At 36.1% G+C, this 15,362-nt stretch overlaps 1 protein-coding gene and 1 pseudogene across 1 annotated transcript in view; one reads left to right on the top strand and one right to left on the bottom strand.

Moving 5' to 3' along the window:
• The first annotated feature begins 3,064 nt into the window (after positions 1–3,064).
• The window catches only part of LOC149795659 (transferrin 2-like), a 77,409-nt gene continuing 65,111 nt past the window's right edge, over positions 3,065–15,362 (top strand). Inside the window, exons 1-2 of the mRNA XM_089965501.1 lie at positions 3,065–3,243; positions 10,337–10,517. Coding sequence (XP_089821627.1) covers positions 3,177–3,243; positions 10,337–10,517 — 248 coding nt within the window. The 5' untranslated portion in view covers positions 3,065–3,176. The remainder of the gene's footprint in view (positions 3,244–10,336; positions 10,518–15,362) is intronic.
• Positions 5,101–10,148, bottom strand: LOC149795660 (uncharacterized; annotated as a pseudogene).

The following is a 15,362-nucleotide window of genomic DNA, read 5'->3' as shown; positions in this document are numbered from 1 at the left end:
AGAAGAAAAGAGGGATTCTTCAGAAGAAGAGAGGGATTCTTCGGATGAAGAGAGGAATTCTTCAGAAGAAGAGGAAGAAAAAAGACAATTCTATTTACAAGAGGCAAAGAAACAGGAGAAGAAGAAAAGAAGAAGGGAAGAAAATGAGGAAAAGACGGTGAAGAAATTTAAAAAACCGAGAGACTAAACAAGGAGAAAGAAGAAGTCAATGAACTTTTTTATTAAAGTGTTGTGTTGTGAATTGTGAATTGGATTGTAAAAAATGGATAAAAGAATAAATGAATGATATAAGGTAAGAGTCTTTTAGTTTTGATTTTAAAATAAGAACGTACACTCACGCACTCATACACAGACACGTAGTATAAAGGTAAAATGGGTGTTTTTTTTTTTTTTTTTTTTTTTTGAGTTATTGGCAAATTGAAATTGTATTTCTTTTCGAGAAATGTGGGTGGCCCTGAAAAGGGCCTTTTTTCTCTTTATGGTGTAGGGGTGAGTTTAAGCAATCAACTTTAACTGCCTTATGCCTTTGCCACGGCCAAGGCCTACTTCTGAACTGCATAATGTTGATGATGATTGGGTTGAAATCACTAAGGGTGGTACGGTAGGCTTAGTCACAGGGTTGACGTGTTTAGCTCGGGAAGGTCGTATTCTCTTCGGTCGTGATAAAGAAGTCTGATACATTTGTTTCAGACTTCTTAACTCCGCTAAAATGTCCAACAGTACCGTGACCGTTTGATTTTCACCCTCTTGTTTCTTTACTGCTACTTCTTCTTGCTGTTGTTGCTGTTGTTTTTTTCTTACCTCTTCTTCTTGTTGCTGTTGCTGTAGGAGAAAAGCCTGTTCCGCTTCCTTTTGTCGTTGTATAAATTTCTCCAATTCTTCTTTCTGTCTCTGTCTAAAATTCTCCACTTGCGGTAATAAAGAAGGTAACGAAGGTTCCGGAACAAATTCTTGCGAGGAGAGAAAATCCACAAAATCCCAATTCACCTCTTCTGAAAGTAAGTCCGGGTTCCCTTGGGCGGTCTCCCCTGTTGGTGCACCCCATTGGATCGTTTTCTGAGTTTCCGTCATGTTGAATCACTGTCGCATAGATTGACTGCACACAAGCGCTAGCGAATCTATATAGACTACGTGACTTCACAGACTGCTCTCTTCGGATTGGATGCGGGCTGACTGAATTTTGTAACGCGTGTTCGGATTGGTGAATGAACTCAATCCGTTTCAATCCTACCTGTACCTATAAATAAGCGCAGTTCAGTGCATTGATCCACCTGTTCTCGTCGCTTGAAGATGTGGACCACAGTTGAGTCATCCACCCTTGTGTCTTCCATGATGTTTCGGACAGACTTGCTTAAGTATGTCCGATCCAAGTGGACCGTTGTCCACAGGACAAACACCAGCCTGTGGATACGTAGGATCTACGTTGAAAGACAAGGATGCCTGAAAAGAGTGCTGGTTTACGGGCCAACAGTGAGACGCAGCCTAAGGACAAGAAGAAGACCAATACGGTGCCCTTTATGTTAATGAATACATTAACGTAAACCCAAAGGCCCTTTTCAGGGCCAGCCATATTTCTCGAAAAGAGATAGCCTTTGAATTGCCTACCCCTTTCTTATTTTTTTTTTTATTTTTTTAAAAAAAAATCCCATGTTCCATTTCCCTTGACGCTATACAGTCCCACCCTGTTTAAATTCCTTTGACTCTATACAGTCCCACCCTGTTTAAATTCCCCTTGACGCTCAACAGTCCCACGATTTTTCTCCATGTTAATTTCCCTTGACGCTATATGTTCCCACGATTTTTCTCCATGTTAATTTCCCTTGACGCTATATGTTCCCACGATTTTTCTCCATGTTAAATTTACCTTGACGCTATATGTTCCCAAGGGTATTTTTAATGATAAGTCCCATTGACGCTATAATATCCCCTTTCACTACTCATGTTAAATTCCCCTTGTCCCTAGACAGTCCCACGATTTATTCCCATGTTAAATTTCCCATTGTCCCTAGACAGTCCCACGATCTATTCCCCATGTTAAATTCCCATTGTCCCTAGACAGTCCCACGAACTATTCCCCAATGTTAATTCCCATTGTCCCTAGGGTACAAACTTTTTTCTCTAATGTTAAATTTTACATAGTCCCCAGGGTACAACTCTCTAATTTAACATGGAAGTGCCCTAGTTCCTAGGGTATCCCTATTCACTACTGGCCCCATATACTACTGACAATGCATGAACTCCAATAGATGTCGCTAGGACAAAGTATTGAAATATATGTTCGATCCACCAAGATGTAAATAGGGTTAACACATCGGATCTTTGTTTAGCGAAGATGACTGCTACAATGTATAATGGAAGCAACGTTTTCGTCCTGGGATGCGTCCCGTGATGATGTTCCAACTGACCAGATATTGGAATGCGGTTTACAATATAAAATAAATTCGAAGTTTACCTTTCTTTGAAGGTAGAATATATTATAACACAGAAAGTTAGTCTTTGCCTTTTCTTTCTTGGGTATGCTCTTTTAAAATATACAAACCTAATTAACACTGTATAGCCAGATTGGTGTTGACGTGCCTTCTTCCCGCCCACCACCACACCTCACTATAGATATTCAAAAGAGTATAATTACACTAATTTGTACACTTTCAACGCACCGAGTTTTACAAGCTGCATTAAACTTTACGGTGATTTTTGGAATGGTCCATGCCACCCCAGTATGATACCGGACTAATATAGTGTACCAGTATCATTCGGTTAACGTTATGCTGTACAGGATTGTGGGTGATGGGGGAATGATAGAATTATCTCCCTCTTTATCGCCCTCCAAGTAATTGTCGTCGTTCAATAGTGTCGCCTTACACAGGTGTGCACCTTAGAAATATTCATACGCATGCTAAATAAAGGCCTACATTAGCATAGTTTTTAAGCTTCAATTTTATATTTGAAATAAGGTATAACAATTGTTTTCTGTATAATCGAAAAATTATCACACCAATACAGTTTTGTTTGCTAAGGCATGGGAAACATTTTAGAGAACTATTTTCTGTAATTCGAAAACAGTGACACATTAGTTTGTAATGTGGTCTAAAATGGTAGAGTGGATGACCTATTGAATACCTTACCGAACCTAAATTGTTGTGACAGTATTGGGAGATATTTAACATTTTGTGAACATGGAGCGTTTCCTTTTCGCTTCTATCGTAGTTATTGTGCTAACCGAGATGGTTTCATCGCAAGCAGGTGAGTGAAATGAAAACGATTATCATCCAAAACATACACTGTACTCTCTCCGCCAGGTAAAATTGTTTATACCTGATCTGTACATGAGCGTAGTAGAAACCAATAACAGTACTACAGGGCAGTTTATACCTGTTTACATGTATGATATTGAAGTAAGCGGGAACATTGCTTACATCAGATGGATTGTTTTGTCTTAAAATTAGGAGAGACTTTCTGCAATTAAGCTGTTTTGTTTTGCTGAATCGATTAGAATATAACGCGAATATGTGACCAAAATTCCCCCGACTACCTGCGAAGGCAAATTAGTCTGTCAGCAGGGGATGATTTTGTTTTCTTTGGAATTATAGATTATATGAAACTGGTATGTTTTCTTCATAATTTGAGTATGCAGAATTCAGAACTGAAACCATATTTTTGATATCTTTTGAATTAAAGTCACAGGAAACATTTAAGCACATACACTGTCCACCATTTTTAATATTGGTCCTTGGTTAGCAACAGGTGATTTTTTCAGAAATTTACGATAAATAAAAATCGAATGTTTTCTACGTAATTCAAATGTGCTGAGTTAAAAAAATGAACTCATCTTAATGATATCTTTTCAAGTAAGTTCACAGTAAGCATTCAAACACATGCACTGTCCACCATTTTTAGTATTGGTCATTTTTGCAAAGTCTTGACCTCTTATTTCAAGTTGAAATTGGCATATTTCTTGCATATGGTTAAATAGAAATGCTTTGTGAACATTCAGCTTTATGAATAAATTCACATTTTCTTTGTTTCAGGTACAAGCCTATTTTTTTCCTTAGCCCCCCCCCCCCCCAAGTTTTGCATGAAATATCATAACGATGAGTCATACACAAGTTGAAGTTATATATTACTCTTAAAACCCATAGTGTATATTCATTACCGTGTTCTTGTATATGTATACATTGGATTATGGACGTTTCGCCCCATGGACGTTTCGGACCAGGACGTTTCGCCCCACTTCAATGGACATTTCGCCCCACATGGTACATGGACGTTTCGCCCCATGGACGTTTCGGCCCATGGACGTTTCGCCCCACATGATTGGAAATATCGGACATTTATAGAAATTCACAAGCATTACACCATTATCTTCATTTTACTTTAGGGGCCTGTCGTTATGATTTAATTTCATGCCCCATAATCCCATCACTCTCATCCATTTCAATTACATTCAGCGTGCCGTTATATCAGACAATATTTTCCTTTTTTTTCTTTCTTCATTTATGTAATAAGACTGATCAGAAAATTAATCTATCGTTTACAGTACTTTTATTTTCGCTGTTACAGATACTGATGAAGACCACATTTACCGTTTGTAGGAAATTGGCATATCGCCACTTATCATGCTGTTCGTTTAACCAATCAGCGAGCGTACATTAGACACAACTTAAAAGGGGGCTTTGTAATTCTAACAGTCAATATCACGATCGTACATATGTAGTTAGATATATTCCTTTCGCTAAATAAAAGCTATGATGATTAAAGACTTGTGGTCGCCAGCAAAATAACTTTTTTTTAAATGTTGAACTTTATTCATTTTTTTCAAGCTCGGGTTAATTGACTTTTTATCTCCTGCCATTTATTGGCATTGTTACTTTTAATTTTGTAAAACTAGCTATAAATCGGGTCCTAATTACTCGACTGAACTGCTGACAGAAACAGTCCAAATTAATGTATTTCATTTCTATATCCCGATCGTTATATATTACATCTTTTCAAAGCTGTGAACAGAATAGCCCGACATATCGCGAGCAATGAAAAGACAGGAGGAGGGACGAGGAATGTTAATTGTAATTAACAATAAAGCGATATAAAAATGGTTTCAGAGATTTATATTTTTGAAATATGAAGCATGTATTTGCATTTTTAAATCAAAACACATCACTAATCAAAATTACATCTCATGACAAGGTATAGATGTCAAATTATGATGTGCAAAAGTATACTTCTAAACAGTAACTATCAATGATTTCTTTTTTAATGCATGCAAGTAAAACATCAGCTACTGCTATACGAAACTGAAATACAAATATATATATTATCTCTACTGAAGTATAATGTTTTCAACATATGGACAACGCACAAGGCACGTGTATATAAAATATGTCCAGTTTTGGAAAGCATTACTCCGTCCAGCTTTAATGTTGCTATGTCGGACCATACAATCTGGCACAGCATTTAAGCAAGGTGTTCGTGCTGATTTGGTGGTTTCCATACTTCTCCCATAACTTGATAAGGCGACCCTGAACTTTTGTTGTCTGTTTCTTTTGATGTCGTCTTATCTTCCCCTCTTGCAACAGACGAACTACAGATCCAACTTCTCTGGCTTCCTTATAAAGTAAAGTTATGAGGAGATAGAAAGGCAAATTTCCCTTTCTTGCTCTCCTGTTCATACGATTATGCCACCCTTCCACATCATTATTGGTTCGGATGCTTCTGCCATAAACTGACCAGGAGTCAACAGTCCATATGTCATTGTGAATCCAGGTGTCTTCCACTTATCGTAGGAATGACTGCACATTCACTGCCTCTGGATCAACTCTTCGTTGTAATTCTGCAAATGACGGTGGTATGTCGTCTGCTGGTAATAGGGGGAGCGCGAAAACCTTTCGCAGAAGTTTGTACATACTGTCGTGTTCCTGATAGACCCGCTAGAATTGGAAACGAAAATACAATTATTTTTTAAATTAAAAAAAAAAGGAATTGGGATGAACAGATTTATACATTATCGTAAATAATTTAGATTTTGACTTCTCAAGATATTGAATTTCCCAAAATATTGTTGAGTTATAAATGATTTTCAGCATTACGAAAATAGTTTTGAACTGGCTATCCAAAATCTAAAGACATCGTAACTATTAGCATCGCAACTCAATAGAGTGGACTGAAATGAGTTTACCTGTAATCCCATTTCCTGAACCTTTCTCCAAAGGGCCTGTCCAAAATGAAATGCGCAACCATGTATTTGCGGGGTTTCAAAAGCTGCTCTGATTCCTTGCCAAAGACCCTTTTCGAAGTCAACAACAAATGACTGGACTTTCGTTTCAGGCAATAGGTCCTTGATTGACTGAAAAACCTGAAAATGGAAGAGAAAAAGTAAAACTATTCATGGATATACTGATTATTCAGTATCGTACTCGAGTGAGGGTTCATACTTTATTTAATGTGGGGCGAAACGTCCATGGGGCGAAACGTCCATGGGGCGAAACGTCCATGTACCATGTGGGGCGAAATGTCCATTGAAGTGGGGCGAAATGTCCATTGAAGTGGGGCGAAATGTCTTGGGCCGAAACGTCCATGGGGCGAAACGTCCAGGTACCGTATACATTGATCTGAAATCACAATTTAGTAAGCCACAATTGCCAGTTTAGAATCTTGTTTTGTAAGATAGAAAAGTCCTCATTCAGCTTATCATATTGTCCAGGTTCTCAGATAAATATTCATTACAGTAAATCTGCATTTCTATGGTATAAATTGCAGATGTTGCAAAATTAAAATTTAGGATATCCCATGTGCTAGATATGTCTTAATAATGATGCCCAGTTTTGAGCAGTATTATACAGTTCATGGCTTAGTGTTAAAGTAGGAAATGAGAGAGAAGGAACTGCCACTGAATTTGTTGTCTGGAAATATTCATGATTATGTTTTGTTTTGCTTTTTTTAAATAGAGAAATGCTATAGATTGATTTTCTGTTCATTATAATGACAATATTTGTTAAGATTGTTTTTCACAAAGAATGACACAAATTAGTTTTAATTTCTTCAAAATTATTCAAAATAGTTAAAATTTTACCGTTTTTCACCTATATGAAACACATAAATTTTAATTTAAATAGGGGCCATCCATTTAGTACATATGCATGGAGGGGAGGTTTAACCCAAATGCATACGTTGGCATATAGGGGGTCTAGTGATAATGTACGTAAGCATAGGAAACTTGGGGGGATGACACCTCGTAAATAATTTGTCTAATGTGTGACCTGTTTGACTGGGTTCAGTTGGTTGTTTTGAATTTTAGGCGACACTAGACAACTTTTTTGAAGTTATGCAGCTTATTTCTTTGATGCAGCCAGACATTCAACGTCGGTGGACTCTGTTTTATTAAACGTGTTATATTATTAATCCTTGATTGCTTCTGCGTGGATTAAATATAGGCCGTTCTATAGAAATTGGGTGGGTGTGCATCAAGCGTACATACGCAGGTGGGGTGTGTGTAAAAGAGTATGCATGTGTACAGAGAAGGGTCAGGCTTTGCCAGATTTTTGCTTACGTTCTAAATGGATGGCCCCAAACCAGTCTCTAGGTAAGAATCGTACAATGATCTGACAGTTATAACATCAAGGTGATCACATATCATAATAACTATCATTATATCAGTATCACCAGTCACTTGTCAAGTCCGATTCTAGTTTCGAAAAACCATTACCAAATTTTTTTAATATATTTAGTTTATTGGATGACAACAAGTTTCTGTAATCTGATTCCTCTATATAAATGTTAATTTTTCATAAGATTGAGTTTTTGAGTGATTCGAAATCAATTTATTTAGTATTTTTCGCACTGATTACATTTTTACGTATGTATATGTCAGAAAGAGTTACTGTTCTTGCTGGCATGGGTGGCCTTTTTAAAAGGAGTAATTCGAGGTTTTTTCACAAATATCCTCTTACATTGTTGCATTATTTTTGTAAAATGATCTCCAAAGTATTTTGAAAGTAGCCATAGGTCAGCATATTTATTCGTTTATTTAATTTTACTGCATTTTGAAATATTATGTTCTTGTTTATTTCTGCCGAATATGTTGTACAAAAGGCCCAGTGTCATATATGCTAAATATAGACCTTTGACCTTTCAACCATGAATACATTTGGATCCAGTAATGACAGTTTTTTATATATAAAATCAGAGAAAGTACCAGGGGTAATGTGGTTGCCATTTTGAGAAAATCATCATATTGATTTCCAGCGCCCTCTAGCGTCGCCCCAGTTGCTTCTTTGGTCTTTGTAAATTCTTGACTTCATGTCATTTCAGTCCAAAATTTGCATATTTCCAAAATATTGTTATCTATAAATGCTTTGTGAACATTCAGCTTCAAGAATAAATCAACATTTTCTATTTTACAATTACTTCTGAAGTCTTTCTTTGCTTTGTTTGCCAAGTGTCCCACTAAAACTAAAACGTTTGTGCATGAAATACCATATTCTTAAGTCATAAGCAAATTGATATTAACTCATGATATCTCGGTAATTCTCAGTGAGTCTATCCTCAAAAGTACATTGCACATCAAAACAAATCTACTACAGTTTTGTAAGAAATTTAGTATAATGACGAATGTTTATATGATCTCATTCTTTGGTATAAACATCTGCTTTTTCTTAAAATGAAATTTTCATATGTTTGTTTTAACCCATTTATGTCGTACTGTTTTCATTGTTTAGATTTTTTCATTTGCCTTGTGCCAGGAAGAGTTATGGTAAAAATATAATAGGAAGGATTTACAAAAACATGCATACATTTTACCATACATTTTGCCATCTCACCTCTGTATGCATTGGTTTGAATCTCAGATTCAGCCAATGTGGGTATGTGAGAAAGCTTGCCAGTAGCTTCTCAAGGGTCGTTGGTTCTTTCCAGGGATTTCCTGGGTACTTCTTCCACCATTAAGACTGACTGCCATGTATAGCCTATTGTGTGCTGAAAAATGGCATTAAACCCTACAACAACAACATCATACGATTCTTCTGTTCCAAATAGTTTTAATGTCATATGATGGTTGAAGGATGACCAACCTGTACATGCCGTTATTTCCGATTACTGTTCTGCCATCAAGCAACAACATTTTACCATTATTCTCATAAAAAGAACTCTTTTGATCCGACTCTTTTTTGTAAACACCTAATAATAGAAACTTTGTATCTAATGCTGACCTAGTTCCTGACCTCCATTCAGAATCAGTAAGAGTTGAAGTAAACAATTTTTAAAATTGTTTTTAATTCTTTCCAAGAGTAAAATCATTGGTTTTAGTCAAGGCCATACTGGGAGTACGTGATGATAGGCATGTAAAAAGCTTCTATGTTGTTCTAGAAACATCATTTGACCCTCATATGGGAATCTGTTTTGCATCTTAAATTAGTGTATAACTGTTTTCTATAGAGAATTTAGTCAGTCGGGCTTTAAACCATTGACACTTAAAGGTGTTTTTTTTGTGACCAGTTTGAGTTGAATTTTTAATTTAAGAGATTATTTTTCCCTGGAAATACTTGTGCTCTAAAATTATTCTTAGACAAAGACAGTTATAGAAATTACACAAAATTAAAACACTGGAATATTATTTTCTGTGATTCAGCAAAGAACTGTTGACACATCAGTACGACACTGACCACAGCATATGTTATCGTCTTCCATTTTGGATTTCATCGGGGTTTGAACTCAGTTTTATTAGGAATTTTTATTACTAGGACTTCTACTTTTTAATTCTTGGATTATTTTTGGATTTGATTTGATGAACTGTAAGTTGTTTCCTCATTTTTACCTTGATTTTCTAGGGAAATAAATTATTTGTTAAATTTTACAATGCTTGTTGTCTTCGCAAGTTTTTTGTTGCGTTTTGTAAGAGCCTAAATGTAACACAGATAAATTGCAAAAGTGCAGGGTTACATTAATTTAACTGGAAAAATATGGAGTGAGAAAAATAATCTGTTGAAGACAAGGAAATCTCAGTCACGGGGTTACGTTATTTGTCTATCCACAAGGCACAGGCAAGAGACAAATAATATAACCCCATGACTGGGATTTCCTTGTCTCAGCCCAAATGCAAACATAGAGTCAATTGGACTATGAAAGATTTTCTTCGTAACTTTCAAGTTAATATTCATTCTAAAGCAAAAAGTTTACTAGACAGTGTCTGTATTATGAATCCTTTGTGCTGAGGAGATGAAGGTTCAGATTGTAGAATAGGGAAACATCAGTATGCATTGGTACCAACCCATTTGGTCCACTGATACTGACAAAATGGTTTTGTCTACTAAAGCAAGAGATTTAACAATTTCAGTTTCTATTTCAGTTTTGCGATGGTGTGTAACGAAAGAGGCAGAGGAGAGAAAGTGCAATGACATGCTGGTGGCCATTATGAATATCCAGGCAAATCCAGTAATGGCCCAAAACGTAATTCCGGAATTCAGAGCGCCAGGCGGTCTCAATAAGAATCTTCTTCCTCAGCTGAACTGTGTCCGAGGAGTTGATATGTAAGTCTTATAAGCTACTGTAGCTTGATTGGAATAAAATCAGAATTTAATCCAAGGGGTTATGGTTAGGGTCAGATTTTAATCCAAGGGTTTAGGGTCAGATTTTAATCCAAAGGGTTCGGGTCAGAGTTTAATCCAATGGGTATAGGTACAATACCAGCCCAGACCAGCTCAGGTTGACTGCCTCATTGTGTCCTTGGCACATGCTCTCATTTCTTGGACATTATAAAACCACTAATCTATTAAAAGTGTTGTTAATACCAACTTACACAAAACACAAATCAAATTTATCAAAGATGGAGCTTCCACTTGCACAAAGTATTGCATAAGTTATACAGATTTGACAAAGATGACAAAGGATATGCTAACATTGTACGTATTCTTGACACACAAATCAAATTATGGTCAGTGTATTTGTAACAAGAGTTTCATGTCTTTAGCAGTTTTGTCATTTGTCACATGGATTTCTGTTTACTTTATGTTTGATATTGCTGGTTTCCCTCTAGGCAGAGTGGCCGAGTGGTCTAAAGCACTGTACGTTACGGATCACTGCCATCTCACCTCTGTCTGCATGGGTTCGAGTCTCGGATTCAGCCAATGTGGGTATGTGAAAAAGCTTGCCAGTAGCTTATCGTGGGTTGGTGGTTCTTTCCGTAGTTTTCCCAGGTTCTTCCTCCACCATTAATACTGCCCGCCATTCATAGCCTATTGTGTGCTGAAAAATAGTGTTAAACCCTTCTACAACAACAACAACAATCCATCTAGGCAAGATTAAACAAACAACATGCATTAATGATATATTTAACTACCCTACTCCACTGTCTGATGTGGGTATATATCGATATCTATCTCTGCAGGTACTGGAAAAAGCCATGTTTTAATCCGTATTTCCCAGATATGATCGGTTGAAGCTACTATTTGTGGCATACACAATGGTTTCTAATGTGTCAGGATTTGCCCTAAGTTTAGCGGAGCTGGATGTGTGACCAAAGGAGCTTCTGATATCATACTGCAGCTGTCATGTGTCTGTCAATCAGCATTTGCTTGTCACAACTCTGGAGTCATCTTTCTGATGACTGGTATCAGTCCGTCTTGAAATATGGGTTTATAACTGCAGTGATATACAGGATCCATGAACATTAAGTCAGTAACCCCTGAGTCAAACAGCTAGGCATTCCCCTATAGTATACCTGCAGAGAGGTCGCCTTGAGCCATGTTAACCTAACCAGTGCCTGCATCACTGAGACTCGCTGACAGCACCTGAGTTGCAGATTTTTACAGAGGGAATAATTGCTCTAAATGTGTTATTTTTTTGAATTTATATTCAGTTAATTAAGCTGAAATTTGGTACATTAGTTTTCAATAAAATTATTTACATAATGGTATAAATTATCATGCTACATATGGAAAGAAAACTTGTGCATAAATGATTTAATTAACAATTTGTTTCTCTTGCCATGGATAATCCATTATAAATTCACACTGAATATTTAACAAATGAAATAATTCTTTTTTATGTACACAGAAATTCTAGTTGTCATCTCTCTTGCAAACTTGACTTTGTGTGAATACTGCAAACAGATGGACATATTTTCTTTGTTCTTTACTTATCTATTTTCTTAGAATTCTCCTCTGAAAATTTAAAACTAACAAAACATTTTAACAAACTCGGAACTATGAACACAAAATGCATTTTCCCAGATGTTTACTTACTGAAGATATACATGATATGGTTTAAAACAATCCACACACAAATGAATATTACACTTAATATACATATTTGTAAATTCAAGGCATCACTTTTGATTGCTGCATTGTCAACATCTTCCCATCTTTTCACCATTCTTAGGATTGTGTCCTTCTGTGTTTGTTGCTAGCACTGCTATATCATTTTGCCTGCAGTCTCTAATAAGCAATTTTGCTAGATTCATCTTAAAATCAACTACTCTATCATTCTATGTGCTTTTATCCATTTGTTCTTGCTCTGCTTGACGTGTTGTTCTGATTCTTTCATTAGTATGAATCCATTGATGGCTGCAATATCAAACATAAGCCAAAAATGGTACAACCACCATTTCTCGGCTGTTCTGTATGTACTGTACTGCGTCCTGTGCTGGTCTGCATGCATGCAGTGTCCACTCTATTCATGATATTGTTGTACTGCAGTGTCCACTCTATTCATGGTATTGTTGTACTGCAGTGTCCACTCTATTCATAGTATTGTTGTACTGCAGTGTCCACTCTATTCATGGTATTGTTGTACTCTGGTACTCTTGTTGATTCACAGAAAATATTATTCCAGTTTTGAATTTTATATAAATTCCAGTAAATGTCTTTGTCCAAGAATTATCAGAGCACTCTTGTATTTCCAGGGAAATTAATCACTTGAATTCAATAATTTGAAGAAAAATAAAATTCAGCCCAAATATGGCACAACATAATACAACTTAACATGTCCGATGTTAAAGCAAAACTTATCATAACATCAGTTATAAGACTAATTAAAATGCAAAACAGATTCTCGAATAGGGGTCAAGAGTTCATTCTGGAAAAAATAGAAGTTTGTTTACATTTGACACATGCTTAATGACACGTTGTCCAGGTATGACTTTGACTCAACTTACTGATTTTTAATCTGAGAAAAATTTTAAAGAAATAGAAAAAAGTTGTTTATCAAAACTGTCACTGCTTTTGGAACAAGGTCAGAAACTAGATACAGTGTTTCTGTTCTGAACAATGTCAGATCCAGTAAACAATGTTACATGACAATAGCATGTAATGGAATAATAATTTTTTTAAAACAAACAAACATACAGTTAAATTAAATATGCATAACACTCCATGACATCTCTTCAGTTTGGGTCTTCTTTCTCCTCCTGATTTCGTATTACATAGAGATTGGACTCATAAGCTGAATCAAAAATGCTGGAAAAGTTTTCAGTATTAATCAAATTCATTTGCAATTTTTGGGCCTAAATCCATTGTTGGCCCTGGTGTTGGTCCTGTGAATGGCCTCTTGTTGATGTGTGTTCTTTCATTTATTATCCATCGATCACCTTTTCTTTCATTTTCTTCTTCCATTCTCTTCAACATTCTCATTTTCATCACTCCTGCTATTGTCATCTGTGGGTATTTCAACATCACTGTTAATCTCGTCTGATGAAAATCCTGAAAATTCTCCATTAGTCTAAGTAAAAGTCTCCACCAAATGGCTGATTCTCATCATTTTGCATCATTTTCAGATCTGTATAATTCCACTATTTCTGCCGCTATTGAAGTCAAATTTTTTTTCCTTTGTTCAGCAATTTTTATTCTATGTAAGCTAAAATTTTATTGGATAAACAGCCTTCATAATTAGGAAATTCTTTGAAATCAACCAATGGCTTTGCGCCAATTGAACACAGGCCTAGACTAATACTGACACTCAAACTTGGCGCCCAAGATACTAGACAGGTAAACAGAGCCGCATTATCATGGCACTCGGGACATGAGGGAGGTAAAGTACGCTGAGTTATTGTGGCTTCAGAGATTAATGAGTTTAAGATGTGATTTTGCACCTTGTTACCACTCTGGAAGCCATATTTCTGTTCCAGTTTTGATCAAACTTGAACTACATTTAGCATGTATACTCAGTAATAAGTCAAGCTGACTGTAAGTTGACCCTCCCACCCCATTTTTGGATTTACAGAAAGTCAATTTTTCTTTGGCCCATTTGTTAAGTATTTTGCAAGTCAGATGTATCTGAAGGGGTGGCTTCTTATCAGTGAGTCACAGTTGCACTTGTAAAAAATAAACATGTCAAACTGGGTAGATAGAAAATTTATTTGAATAATTTAGCTAAGTAATTGTATACTTAAGTATCAATGCAAGCTCTGAGTCTCTGTCAGTACAATGTCTTTCACAATGCATCAGCTATAGTGTAAGGTTAATCATGCCACTTTAGTTAGTTTTAGATTACAGTGTATTCAATAATTAACATATTGCATAGCAATTTTGTCTGCTATTAAGTACTGGCGATTACATTTTCTGTAGGAGGGTGGCTGTGATTTGTTTTTGAGCCAAGATATTTTATTTTATTTTGTCTCAAGACAGTTGATTTTTTCCATAATTGATATAGTATGGTGAAATTTTTATATAAATCAGTGCAAGATGTTTTTTTCTCCAGCTACTGACAGGTGTTATATTACAAAAGTGTCAGGCCCCTGACAGAACATTAAATTGTTAGTCCCTAATATAGTTGTGGCATATCATGGTACAAAATTGTTTGTGGTACCCAACTGTAATGAGGGGTAGTGTTGATATTTGATTGTGTGTGCCTACAAACGTTGTACCTGCAACAACAAAAACAAGTACTTTGTGAGATAGAACAAATAAGTAGAAACTGCCTTACGTTTCAAACATAGAAATTATCCTTGGAAAAGAAATTTGACCCAATGCCGTTCTCATCTCACTGGTTATCTCACCTTACTTCCTTAACAACAACAACAAATCCACTATGATGCATTACTGAATGAGACTTGCAATGTTTTCAGATAGGGTCAAATAGTTAGCAAAATGACGAAAATGTAATTTACTGCGACAGATTAGGTCAACCCAGTCCTACTTCTTTCTTAAGACACATTTATTTATATGATCGGGCTCTGAAAACAAGGTGAGTTTAGAAAAAGGGGGTTGAGTTGAGCGTGTTGTGCAGAAGATTTAGTTTAATCTTCTAAACTTCAATTCTGCACCATGTTTGGTATATAATAATAAGAAAATTTTCTTTTCCTTACCCACTCATTAAAATACCTTGTTTTTTAGTACCACACGATGAAATGTATCCAGTAGTAGCATAGGAACTGAAAA

This window comes from Sinohyriopsis cumingii, chromosome 7 (genome assembly GCF_028554795.1).
Source record: "Sinohyriopsis cumingii isolate HCF-2022 chromosome 7, ASM2855479v2, whole genome shotgun sequence".
Taxonomy (NCBI): domain Eukaryota; kingdom Metazoa; phylum Mollusca; class Bivalvia; order Unionida; family Unionidae; genus Sinohyriopsis; species Sinohyriopsis cumingii.
Note: the sequence above shows the minus strand (reverse complement) of the source record. Positions and strands in the feature narration are given on the sequence as shown.